A 14,458-nucleotide genomic window follows, 5' to 3' on the forward strand; every position below is an offset into this window, starting at 1 on the left:
AGAATCCTGAAGTTTTATAGCTGGATGTGAAATGTCCATTGCATTCAGAACCACTCACCATTTGTAAGAATACTTTTTAAAAATTTTTCCATTAGAATTAAGATTTCAAGCAATGTCTTCAGAAATAGTAACTGATATTGACAAGTGAGGTATTAGATAAAATATAATATTCAGATACTTGTATCTGGATTTAATTTCACCTTATCTGCAGAGTAAGATTTGAATAATATATAATTTTAAGAATGCTGAAATTCTACATTCTTCAAAACATATCTGACTGACTGGATGGATCTCTGAAATTCTCATTAATAGAGCCTCTCTTTGGGTTCCAGACATCTTTCTGTCTGTCCATCCTTTGATTTGATGTAAGTTTACTGAACATCCACCATGGCCATGCCCCAGCACTGTGCTAGGTATCAGAAATATAATAGTGAGTTAGAGTGAGTCATCTTCCAAACAGACTCATAGTCTAAGAAAGAGAACATACTAATGAAATAAATAGATAATTGAAATACAGTTGATAAATTGTGGGGCATATAATGGGTTCTTGATAAATATTTGTTGAATCAATAATTAAATGTAATCAGGGTAATGATAATTTTTCATGGGGTTAACACACAATCAAGGGAAAGAAGCCAGAAAGAGCGTTAAAGAAATGATAAGAACTTGGGAAGAGGCCTGAGGGTGAGAGAGGAAATGGCTTGTTACAGGAGCTGCTAGTGATTTGTTTGACTGGAGGCCTATGTGGAGAGAGCAAGGACGTGAAGCTGGAGAAACTGGCAAGGATCATAGTCAGCAAAGCCTCCAATGCCACAAGAAATTGACTTCATTTAGCTGAAGGGCAATAGGAGGTCTTGAAGTTTTAAAGGGGAGGGAATGAAGAGTGAATATTAGATTGGAGTGAAGGGAAGGACTAAGATCAAGGAGACCAGTTAGAAGGTTTTTTGAGTACTCTAGTCAAGAAATGAAACCATAATTGAGATTATCGTGAGTGCCTGTTTTCCCTAGCAAGTCCTACTTTACTCCTGTTATCCTGGCAGAATTAGTAATATCACTTTCTTTTACCCTCAACATATCCCGGTGGGAATAATAAACTATATGTCAGCTTAACCAAACTAAGATAATAGCAATGAAGTTGGAGAGAATGGTTGGAGTCTGGAGATATTAAGCTGTTTGAAAGGGTAGACCTTGGATGCTTAGATACGAGGAGTGAGGTAGAGGAGACATCAAAGATGACACTAAGATATTTGACTTACACAAGTAGATAGATTATGGGTACCATTCTCCAAGCCGAGACCAGTGAGTTAGGGAGAGGAGACGGTCCTTTCAGTTTAGGAAATGTGACATTTGAAGTGCCGTGAAACATTCCAGTAGAGATATCAAACCAGCAGTTAATTATAAGAGTATGGATTGGTCTTCAATAGTTCAGTGTTACCTGAGGTACATCCATCATGATCCACTAACACCAATTTGAGAAAATTCTCCAAATTAATTTATCAGACCAATGAAATGCCCTCTGGCTTAGCTAAAGCCACATCCCCGAGGAGAGCATAAGAGTGTAGACAAAAAAAATGTTTTGGTGGGAGGTACTGGCCCAGAATGGGACACCTGAAACAGGAGGATAATATGGTTATGTTTCCTATAGAACCAGGGCAGGAATAAATGGGCCCAGGAATCTGTGAGGGAGGAGTAAAGAGTGAGACGGTATCCTCGGTGAGGAAACACTGGGATCAGACTTCGCCTGTTTTAGAGGTTCACCTGGGCTATCCTTGACTTATAATCTTAAGGATCCCCAGAGAATTTTTTTCTCCCCATAGCAAACTATAAAGATATTTTTTAATTAGGACTGTTGATTTTTCCTTGTTAGTATTTAGCTGTGTCTTGAGGAAAGCTGCTTGCCGTCTCTGTCACTGAGGCGTAAAATAGAGAGAATGTGAATTGGTCATCTCTGGTATTCATGCCAGATTTAAAATAAATTCTCTGGTTGCAGTTCTATTAATTTTTGCTTTCTTCATTTATTTCTTTTTTTAGTAAAATGCTAACCATTTTAGAACTTGAAAGAAAATTATTATGGCCACGATCTTAGCTAATCTAGGTTGACTTTGGCAGCAAACAGTGTAAATGGAAAACTAAGGAAGTATTGGTCATTTTTTTAGTTTAGGAAATTCCAGAGTAGTTGACAAATAGAGGTAGGAATGCTTTGTATATTTTTCTTCTTCTTTTTTATATGTAGCAAAATCAGATTTGGGGTCTTCTCAAGAATGGTAAAATCTGCTTAGACTGTGGTCAATAAGTACCTCTTGGGGAGAGCTTTTTCTCTTGGGGTGCTGCATTCAATCTGATACTCATTTTTGCCCAGATCAGTTGTAAATACCAGCCTGTTTCTGTGAAATGTAACCAGTGTTTGCTCTGGGCTGATGGGACAGTCATGTGCTGTTTGTTCTGTCAGTTGCTGTACCCGAGTATCCACAGTACATTATTCAGATCAGCTCACACGAACCAGCTGTCCTAACTCCAGGTGGACTGTTAGAAATCTTTTTACTTACGGCAACAGCTGTGCCACCTGGTTGCTTAAAGAGCAGTAGCTAGATGAATAAACCATTGTTACAAATTCACTTTTTATCTGGTACACAGTTTGCATAAACTAGCATAACTGAAGATATTTCCAACTTGGTCCACATTGAAATGATATGAACACTGAAAGGCTTTGGTATTATGTTAAATTGTGTGCTTGTTGCCAGCTCCTATCATTTAAAACACTGAGTAAAATCGACATGCCAAAATTAGGTTCCTAAAATTTGCAATTCTATTTCCTATGTTATTTGTTTTCTATCCCCCAGTTCACAACTATGCCCTTCATATTTTTACCTTCTCATGCACAGATTGCTCTAAATGCTGTCATTGTTATTTTGAATGTATAATAAAACTTCCTGAGCTTGGATTACTGCTAAAGAGAAGGTTGACAATTTCACTGTTGCCTTATTATTTGCACATAAATGAAATAACTCTAAATAACCATTAACAAACATTTCTAAGTGGACCTTTTTTCCTTTTTCAGGTGCATATCTTGGCTTCTAAGTAGACCTCTTGTACATAGTATCTTGGTGAACAAGATTCATTTGCTGTTAAACAATATCCACATGCGAAAAATGGGAAAAACAAAACAAAAGCAAGCCCACAAATGAGCTAATAGCCTGTAAAAGGCAATGTATTAGATTGAGTGGGTTAAATAGGCATCGATTATTTTGTTTTAAGCTATTAATTTTCTTAGTTTGTATGTGAATATAAGAAATCTTCATCAAATACTCCTTATGATGTTAGAATAAAAAACACTCAAACAGAGATAACTTTAGGATTCATTTGAAGAATCAGTTAGGCTACTATAGAATTTGGACATAGTAAAGGCTTGATGATTTCATTTCTGCTCTTAAAGACATTGCAATAAGAACTAGATGTTCTTAAACATGTATTCAAAAAATTACAAAAAATGACATACTCTTCCTAACGGAAAAGAATTATTGGGAGGTCTTTGAGAAAGTCCTAGATGTTCTCTTTAGATTTCTAGCTACATGCATTAGCAAGTACCTATGTAATAATTGGGAGAAGTTTCAATTATCACAACAACATGCTTGTGAAAGAAATAGACACAGGCGAAAAAAGAGAATGTTACCAGAACCAACCAAACAAAAGAAAGACATTTAGAACTTGCAACAGGACAAAGAGATCAATTCTGTGTGATTGCTGATCTCAAGAAGGGTGACAAAATTCTTATTGCTTATCTTGAATGAAGCTAAGGAATGTTGGCATTAATGTAAAATTGTGTTTCTTTATGCCCTTTCTTTTTTGACTGTGCTAATAACATCCTTTGATTCCATTGTATAATACTGCCCAGAGCAGCAACTTAAAGCAGAAAGGTGTAAAGTGAGGAATTTTCAGCTTCATTTTATTGACTCATCTAGCCATGAATATTTTACAGGGAAATTTTCTCTTGTTCTACTGATATTTGGAAAGGGTATAGGAATTGCTGCCTGGGGATGCAATAGCTTACTTACCCCCAGTCAAGCAGGAAGAGGTATTTATTGACTAAGCCTTGTACCAGGAACAATAAATCCATAAGCAAGAGCGCTGTCATGAAAAATCTTTGTGCTCTCCAGTTATTTAAAACTATCTCTTCCTGCTTTGGGGCTGGCTTTGCTCTTGGCAAGGTAGGTAAATGTGTGTGTGTGTTTGTATCCACACACACACAATTTTAGATCAGCAAAAAAGGACTTTTAGGAAAGAACGAAATATATATATATGTGTATATATACATGTGCTATGAACTCTTAATATTCTAGTTAAAGTTTCCTTCTTTTGGTTTAGGTCCTTGTAACTAATGTGAGTGCAAATCTGCTGCGTGGGGCAATACTGTAAAGCTTTATCAGTATTTTATACCTAAGGCTGATGCATTTCAAATGTGTCTTTAAGAGTAGTTTTTCACAAAAACTAGAAAGAGAAACCATGAGAAATTATTTGAGAAAAGAGTTAAGGTACAATGCAGAGGAAGAGCAAGGGCAAAGAAGAGAAAGAATAGATAGATATGCTCATGTCAAAACTGTATGTGTGACATAATGAAAAGATAATAGAGTGATGAGCTTCATAGATAGCCAACAATGGCTGGGTGCACGTGAACAGATCCTTTAACTTCCCCAGTCCTCAGTTTTCTCATCTGTAAAATGGGAGTTATGATTTTTAATAAAGATATTTACCTTGTAAGGTATAAGAATAAATAAAACCTAAAATAGTCCATGGCATAGGGTAGGTACATGATATATGTTAGTTTCCCTTCTTATTTTTCAATTTGCCTGAGGGTAGTCATATAATCATCTATGAAACAGAGTAGACATTGTAATTAAGCAGACTTTGGACTTACTTAAGAAAATTAGATTTACTAATGCTTATAAAAGACACTATTTCCATAGACTTTGTAAATTTTGTATTTGTTCTCACTCATATTTACTGATACCATTCATAGTTCCCCTCCATTAAATTTTTTTAAATAATTGAGTAGATGATACATATAAGAATGATTAAATTGCCACCAAATTATCTGTCTGAAAAAGAATAACAAAAAAGAAAGATTAAAGTTACCAAGGTTAGTGAAAAGTGGATAAAGAGCCCAAGTCAGTATCCATCTCTTCGCCTACATTATAGGGTCATTATTATTTTGTGTTTGTGTTTATGTGCATGTGTGTGGGCACACACACATAAAGTAAAACAGTTTCTTCAAAAAAGCAATGTCCCACATAATCAAACCAAATAGACAAATGAGTTAATTAATTAATAAATACATACATAAATAGACAAAAGACATTATATGTACTATATATAAATTTCACTCAACTGCTGAAATCTAAGCAAGCTCAGGCCAGTCCTTCTTGGTTTGGGGCACCTATGGACACTTTTTATTTGTTTTCTTCTGGTTTGCGTTATGAAAAATGAAGGTTCTAATCTAACTGTCTCAAAACACTGGGATGTTGCACTCAGTTGTGAGAGAGACGCAGCGTTACCGCCATGCATGAGGAATTACATGTAATGCAAAAACCATTTTCTGTGCGCTGCTATGTGACCTGTGAAAGTGTAGAAGAGTCCATCAGAGTGTTAAGCACATATGTCAGGGAGGATGAAAGGTTGAGAACCCTTAACAGTTACTATGTTAAATATCTAGATAATAAATTAGTGCTGATGGATTAGCAATGTCTTACAGAGACACATTCTATTTTAGTTAAAAGGATTTAGAGTATTTCTTGACCCTAGAAACTGTAATCCTATAGTTATTATTGAAAGTAATAATTATTTAAAGATTAAAAAACAACTCTGTCTTGATGAGCACGTGTTTAATTTAGATAGAAGTTAGACACTAGGCGTGTAGTTTTATTTCCTAAGAAAATAGATTTCTGTAATTATTTTTAAAAGTATGACAGGACACAGTCTATTTAGTTAACAATTTAAAATTTCTCAAGAACAATATTAAACAATAAAAATATAAAAAATACTGTGCATATAATGAGATAAAAGTTCAACTATTTATCATTCAACTAAAAAGTACATTTTAGGGTATGATATATTTAAACGTGCATTTAACACTATATTTGATTTATTTGCTGACACTTGCCTCTTCTATAACCTCTGGTATTTGAGTCCAAGTTAATCATGCAGTGTCCCGGTGATATGGCCAAAGAATTAAACTCAATTCTATCTATCACCCTTACAAATCCCCCCACCAGGAACAAAGTCCATATCACCTGCCAGTTCATAACCCTCTGCTTTCTATCTCTGCCCTGCTGACAGTAAACCGCCAGCTAATTGAATAGATGCACCCAGTGCGTCTTCCTAAAGATCCACAGAGCTGGACTTTGATGGACAGCAGAAAGTGGCATGATGAGAAAACAAAAGCTTTTTAACTGAGAGCAGCGCTTTGTTCTGCTTAGAACTTTAAGGTCACTCCAGCTCATTTTGACTGCTGTGCGGATCTTAATTTTTACTCCACCAATTTACTTGCAGCTGTCATTCTTTCCAATATTAAAAGTTCAGCTCTTCAAGTATGGAAAATTGAGAGGGAGAAAAATGAGAAGAGCTTGTTACAAACTAAAAACAGCAAAAACAAGTGAAATCTGGCTTGGCTCTGAAGTATAAAAAGTTATTTTCAAAGCTTATAAATTATGACATAGTGATTAACATGTAATTTAAATATATTTAAACAACAATTATATCACATTTCCAGCCCAGCTAATTGGCCTCACAGATGTTCCCTTGGAGCTGTATTGCCCTTCCAGGGGGAAATGAATGAGGTACTTTTATCATGGAAAATAGATAGAAAAGCAAACTGAAAAAATGGAAACAGAAACATAAAAAGCAGCCAGTAACCCTAAAAACAATGAATGCTAAAGGGGTTTGCTTTGCATCTTTTCCATTTTAATGCTGGAAACAGGGAAAAGCATGACGACGCTCCTATTACTGTGATGCTATTTGGCTGTATGTCCAGATACAGATTTGGCAGATTGCTAACTGACAGACTTGTCAAAAGCAGGGACAGTGGATGCATTCTAATAGGGCATGGCCTTGCTTTACATCTTGGTACAGACTAACTGCAGGAGGTCCAGTTACTTTAATACAATGCCTTTACAATTGAAGGCATTCTAGCCTACGTAATAAATACACATAATAAACTGTTTCCTGATGAAGAATGACTTGTGAGTAATTCCTTTGATCATTTATCTCTCAAGGTTTATAAAATGCAAAATGTGCAATCAATACTGGTTCCTTAGCTGAACATTCTAGTCAAATGTTACCTAGTACAGTGACACTTGCAAGGTAAGGGGTGAAAGGGACACTGGTAATCATGAATATTTTGGAATATCTTGCCTTCTGATATATAATCATAGAATTGAAATAAATTCACTCTGGCCTCATTTCACTCTTTCCTTTTCTTCTAATAATCTCGGGTAATATTTGATAGTACAGTGTAAATTCTAAAAGGTCAGTGGCCATGTCTTTCCTAGTGTGTTGTACTGTCTCCAGCATCTACCACAGTGCTTGTGGTTCATTGTAGAGATTTAATAAATATTTGCTAGATAATTGGTGTTTAATGATGAAGGTAAGGCCAGTGTTTGTAGTATGATAAAGTTCTACCAGGCAGTTGCTATCGCTGTTGAACCATCCGTTTTACAACTCACTGGACTATATAGAAAAATCCCTTTCTCAAATTTTATGAACAAGTGTGTTTGATTTCATGTATTTCTAAAAGATAGCAGAATACGCCCATATTTAAGATGATTAGAGAACAAGTAAACATTTAAAAATACCTCTTTGATGAGTAGCTTTGGCATCTTCATTGCTTGACTTTACAAATTCAATTTAGGAGATGTGAATATTTAAATTTGATATAGCCTTTACATTTATATGTAGTACAGAACTTACAAAGTTCATCTATATATATTATCTTACTTTGTCTTCTCTAAGAATAAAGTAGAGAGGCCAAGAATGAAGATAAGGGTCTCAGATGTTACATGATTGAGCAAATTCACACCACTTGTGGAGCTCAGGGCTTCTAACAGGTTACAAAACAATCTGTTATACAATACTACCTCCTATGCATTGCATATGGTATATATCTCTAACTTTTTGCTGTTATAATCTTCTATGTGTTGTTAGGTTATTAGAGAAGAAAAAAGACAAATATTTTCTATGCCATCATAGTTGTGGCAGAATTTAAGATGTAAACTCACTATAGGGGTTCGGAACTTGTCCCTTGATTAGTCCAACAGACTGTTAGTTAAGGGAAATTACATGATCCAGTTGTAATTGGTTTACATTAAATAGTTAATCTCCCTAGGACCATATTCTTAGATTGCTTTATGAATTTCTAAATTATATAAATGTTCACCTGGAATAATATTTAGCTATGTTTCATGTAAAAGATGTAGACATCTTAGAAGTTTATTTTAGTCATCTCTGTTCTCGTAAAGCTGGAATGTACAGAATGCAAGCTTCCTAATATCAGCTATTTGGCCTGCATTATTCATTATCCCCAGTGCCTAGAAAAGTGCCTGGCACATAGACAGTAGGTTCTCAAGAAATGTATTTAATGAATTTTTTATTAAGAAACAGAGTTGTTATTCATACAACCCTTCTCTTTACCCTAAGGAACGTTGTTCTTAATATTTTATGGTATTTTTATATCCGCTTTCACTTAGTCCATAGGATGGAGTGTTAAGCTATAAAAATATAGATGTCTTTTTTGTTTTTTCTTTAACTGAAATCTGGTTTTGACTGATTGTAAATGTTAATACATAAAAGGAATCGAAAACATGTTTCCAGGAAAGAAATTGATTTTCCATATTTTCTGCTTTTTTTAACTTAAAAAGAAAAAAGTGAGACTGAAGATAAAATAGTATGTACCTTTTTATAAAGAGAGGTACAAAGTTGACCCTTTGCTGAAATAGTGAAAAGTAAATGTAGCTTAACTGCAAAAATCATTCCAGGCAAATTGAAATCTACTTCTATCTCCTTTTAGGCACGTTTCTTCTTATAAGAGAAAAGTTAATACTATGGTCATTTCAGTCATTTGACATGTAAAGAAAGAAACTTTTTAATTTACAACTATAGTTATTTATTGCTTTTCCTTTCCTCAGGGTTAATCAGAAAAATGCTTATTATTGACTTATTTTTTCATCTTTTGAAAAATTTTACTTTTTCTGTATGATTTTTCTTTTCAGGGATTGAATTAAATGATTTAATTTCCTCAAAACACAATAAACAGACTTGCTTGCAGTCAGAATGCATACAATATTACTGTTTAGGAAACTTCACTGTTGTGCACGTTTTCCCCTTTGGTTCATACAACTCGTGGCTTTTCTTTTCTTTTCTTTTTAATTTTTTTCATTCATATTGCCTCTTATTATATCCATCATTCCATTTTTCTTTCCTATTAGAGTGAAATTGGACACAGCCCTCCTCCTGCCTACACCCCCATGTCAGGAGTAAGTATTTCACAATCAACCTTCATCTTTTAGGAATTTTGGTCTTTGCTTACCATGTTTCCTCTCTCTTGTCTCCACATAATTTTTTCATTTTGCCTTTGCCAACAGTGAGTTAAGGAATTTGCTGCCTTTGTAGATGTCTTTTATCTCAGTAGATAATCCAAAGTTCAGATATCAGGCATCAACTGTAGCTTTCAATTTTTATCTGAAGGATTTACATGGGCTCATAAATTACATTTCTTGGTGGAGGAAGGTTATCTTTACTTCCTTGATTATAGGTTATGTACTAAAAAGTCAGAATTTCAGTGATGATTCTCTAGTTTAGGTACTCAAAAACTCATAATAATCCCAGAATAGAAGATAATATGAAAATAGCACCATTCAAAATATTATATATCAATGTACTTCTATTCTTAAAGACAACTGTCTACAGTGAGTGACACTGCCATTTGTCATAAGAATTCACTTTGAATTTTATATTAAAAATAGGCAGTTGTGGGGAAAGGACATCAAATACTTTTTATTAGGTTATGTTTTAGTTGGCTAGCAAAATTAAAATATATGCTTTCAAATTATTTTCCCACAATTTACCTTTTAAGAAAAATTGAAATTTTAAGTGTTTCTAGTCTGAAACTCAAATTCATTAGCCACTAGACTATGACTATTCTCTGAAAGACTAGCTTTAATGTCCTTTTGGTTATGAGCATTCATTTTTCGCAACTATTCCTAACAGCTTCTCTCCAAATGTGTTTCTGCTATTAACAGAACCAGTTCGTATATCGAGATGGGGGTTTTGCTGCAGAACAAGGAGTGACCGTGCCCTATAGAGCCCCGACCAGCACAATCCCAGAAGCTCCGGTTGCTCAGGGTGCTACAGCTGAGATTTTTGATGAGTCCTGCTGTAACGGCACCCTACGCAAGCCAGCGGCGCCCCGTGTCCAAGAGGACAGTAGCACCCAGAGGTACAGTGCTGACCCCACAGTGTTTGCCCCAGAACGGAGCCCACGAGGAGAGCTGGATGAAGAAGGCTACATGACTCCCATGCGAGACAAGCCCAAACAAGGTATGCACTGAATATTCAGAAATGTTTGCCATTTGACGTTCGCTTCCATCAAGATAAACAAAGTATAGAATAGAAATTGCTGAACAGCTGCATTAGATAACATTTGTGACCCAGTAAAGGCCTAGGCTACTGCTACTCATAGTATGGCCCCTGAATCAGCAGCATCCACATTATTTAGCTATTTTTTAGAAATCAGAATCTCAGGCCAAACCTGCATAGGAATCTGGATTTTAACAAGATGCCCAGGTTATCTGTATACACAATCAAGCTTAAAAAACATAACATAAACATATCCTTATTGGAATATTTGAATGAAGTAGCCTATCACAAGATATCAGAACCATTGCTTTATTGGACTTTTATTCTTCAAAACTTAAAGTTTGACCTTGTATATACTTATAAGCCTACCACCAAGTTTTGAAAATAATAATTTGTGGTTTTACAAAGTACAACAATGATTTTGTATAGTAGTAGAAATGTTAAACACACAAATCAAATAATGTTTCAATTTTGGAAAAAAAAGCTTTTTCCTTCTAAGCTAACAGCATCACAAAACAGAGAAGATGGATGATTGTTATTAAAAAATGATGATCATGTCTCTCAGAGTCTTCAGTGTCAACAGCAAACTATATTTTAAGACTGTGCATTAGAGCCTGTTATGTCCTTTTCTATATGGTTATTTTTACTCCTATAAAATACAATTTATAGATCCCTTAGTACATATTGTAAATAACCTATTAAAATATATCTGTCTAGACACACAGATGAATAAATATATACTTATATATAAAAATTTTAATGGAATGAAGATTTGGATGTTTATAGTAGCCCAGTAGTGACACAGACATAGGTTTTGTGAAGATTTGGCAGATTCTCCCCAAAGCAGAATCCTCTCTGGACAGATTGTCAACTCAACCCTAAAGTTACTCCTCCACATATAACTTTACAGCCATACAAGTTTGCATCAAGACAATAAATAAGTACATTGCATGGAGACAAGGTAATATAAGGCTTCTAAGAGAAGAGCAAGTCAGTCCATATAGTCTCTTTGTAATATTCTCAGTGTTTTATCTCTGAATAGTGAGATCCATTTCTATGGAAGATGTTGTAGTCTAATTCTGCCTTTCTTATAAGTTCTTTCATATATTTTTCAAATTAAAGCTTGTTGCTAAGAGTAAAGTTGACCCTACTCCTATAGGGACAATAATAAAAATAGTGCAGTAGAACAAGAAGATTATGTAGTGGGAGTTGGAAGACCTGAATTCTAGTCCAACACAAAGTGTATACTGCATACATCATTTACTCTAATTTTTCTGTTTATGAAACAGGAAAAATAAGGCTTGTGCTTCCTTTTTCACAGAATTGTAAGGATGAAACGATAGTGTCTTTTAAATTATTGAACTGTAATTCACCCATATGATAGTGGAATAGTCATTACTTAATTATATCCGGTATAGTTATATTCAGGGAAAAGTAACCTTGGCTTGATAGAATTTTTCTTTCTGTATCTTGGGCTAAGTATAGGGGATAGAAAGTGAGTTTCAAAATGGTGGCATCTCAGTAGAGAATTATGCTGTCTTTATGCTCTGACTAAACTAGCCATAAGCTTAGATTTTGTGTATATAGTGAAAGAGAGGACAAAAAGAGGGTCTATAATATATGTATATATACATGTATATGTACTCTATATTATAGACATGGAGGTAGAATTAAGCCTTGAAGAGAGCAGCATTAATTATCAGCATTTTTTTTTTTTTTTTTTTTGAAACAGAGTCTTACTTTGTTGCCCGGGCTACAGTGAGTGCCATGGTGTCAGCCTAGCTCACAGCAACCTCAAACTCCTGGGCTTAAGTGATCCTACTGCCTCAGCCTCCTGAGTAGCTGGGACTACAGGCATGCCCCACCATGCCCGGCTAATTTTTTCTATATATATTTTTAGTTGTCCGGATAATTCTTTTATTTCTATTTTTAGTAGAGACGGGGTCTTGCTCAGGCTGGTCTCGAACTCCTGACCTCGAGCGATCCACCTGCCTCGGCCTCCCAGAGGGCTAGGATTACAGGCATGAGCCACCGTGCCCGGCCTATTTTTTAAAATATTTTAAGCCAATACCTATACTAGATGGGTTTATTAGAGTGGACCATATAAAATAGGCACTAATTGGTTTCAATGTACAAAGTAGCTATTTCATATAGTTTGCTATTTTGTGATTATGATTGGCCCATGGAAATAACTGTTATGATTATGCTTTGTTGTTAAGCAGAAGTATATGTAATGTTAAGCAAATCAACTAGAGTCATATTAGGTATCTGTCAGATTTGTTTTATCAGTTGAGTTTTTTCCTTAGATGCTTCCTTTCCCATGTGAAAAGGCTTTCTGTAAAGCATCTCCAATCAAATCCTTATTACCTGTATAGGCATTCATAGCAAACCATACAGACTAAAAAACACTATTCCTTTACTTCACCTTTTCATCTTGGCATGGAAGAAGAAATTACTGATTTTTAGGAAACAAAAACATTTAAATAACTGGCCCAGTCAATATGCAAAAGAGAAAAATGCATTTGAAAGGAAAGAACAATCTAGGAAACAGGGATTCTGATCCTGGCCCTGTTGGTGCCTTGTTTTATCATTAACATATTTGGTCCACTTACCCTTTTATTCATATGGCATCATATGGCAATAGTAATCCACAAATAGTTGTGAGAATTCATGAAAACAAGTCTGTGGCTTTCTTGTTGTAGACAAAGAAGCCAACTATTGTATAAAATTTGAGTCTGATTAACATCTTGTAGAAAGTAGATGTTGGCTGATACTTTTGTATTCCTTCAGAATACCTAAATCCTGTGGAGGAGAACCCTTTTGTTTCTCGGAGAAAAAATGGAGACCTTCAAGCTTTGGATAATCCTGAATATCACAATGCTTCCAATGGTCCGCCCAAGGCAGAGGATGAGTATGTGAATGAGCCACTGTACCTCAACACCTTTGCCAACGCCTTGGGAAATGCCGAGTACCTGAAGAACAACGTACTGTCTGTGCCAGAGAAGGCCAAGAAAGCGTTTGACAACCCTGACTACTGGAATCACAGCCTGCCACCTCGGAGCACCCTTCAGCACCCAGACTACCTGCAGGAGTACAGCACAAAATATTTTTATAAACAGAATGGACGGATCCGGCCTATTGTGGCAGAGAATCCTGAATACCTCTCTGAGTTCTCGCTGAAGCCAGGCACTGTGCTGCCTCCTCCACCCTACAGACACCGGAATACTGTGGTGTAAGCTCAGCTGTGGTTTTCAGGCGGAGAGACACGCCCGCTCCAATTTCCCCACCCCCTTTCTTTCTCTGGTGGTCTTCCTTCTACCCCCAAGGCCAGTAGTTTTGACACTTCCATGAGGAAGATATAGAGATGCAATGACAGTTATGTGCTTATCTAACTTGAACAATAGAAGGAAAGACTGAAAGAGAAAGACAGGAGGAACCACATTGTTTCTTCATTTCTCTGCATAGGGTGGTCAGGAGAATGGAACGGCTAGAGAAGGACCAGAAAATACAAGGCAATACTACCTGCTGTCGAACTAGTTCTCACCTTTTTCTTTTTTTCTTTCTTTCTTTGTTTCTTTATTTCTCTTTTTCTTCTTCTTCTTCTTTTTTTAATGCACATGGTTGAAACACCCATGCTATCTGTTCCTATCTTTGGGAACTGATGTGTGCATATTCAGCATCCCTGGAAGTCATAATGCAATTGCTGTTAGAACAAAAGAATAACCATCTGAGATTGAGAATCCAGTTTCTTTCCCCAACAGCTTCTATCTTGGCAAGTGAGAAAACCCAGCTCCCATAAACTTTACAGTTATAACTGCTAATTATGCTTGGAATG

At 35.7% G+C, this 14,458-nt stretch overlaps 1 protein-coding gene across 4 annotated transcripts in view; it reads left to right on the plus strand.

Moving 5' to 3' along the window:
- ERBB4 (erb-b2 receptor tyrosine kinase 4) overlaps positions 1–14,167 on the plus strand; it is a 1,045,679-nt gene extending 1,031,512 nt beyond the window's left edge. For 2 of the 4 annotated variants that reach the window (XM_045559045.1, XM_045559044.1), the window contains exons 26-28: positions 9,474–9,521; positions 10,287–10,584; positions 13,414–14,167. In XM_045559045.1, the coding sequence (XP_045415001.1) occupies positions 9,474–9,521; positions 10,287–10,584; positions 13,414–13,859 (792 nt within the window). In that variant the 3' untranslated portion in view covers positions 13,860–14,167. The remainder of the gene's footprint in view (positions 1–9,473; positions 9,522–10,286; positions 10,585–13,413) is intronic. The other 2 variants (XM_045559047.1, XM_045559046.1) reach the window with 1 other exon arrangement.
- Positions 14,168–14,458: the final 291 nt, after the last annotated feature.

This window comes from Lemur catta, chromosome 8 (genome assembly GCF_020740605.2).
Source record: "Lemur catta isolate mLemCat1 chromosome 8, mLemCat1.pri, whole genome shotgun sequence".
In the NCBI taxonomy this organism is placed as follows: domain Eukaryota; kingdom Metazoa; phylum Chordata; class Mammalia; order Primates; family Lemuridae; genus Lemur; species Lemur catta.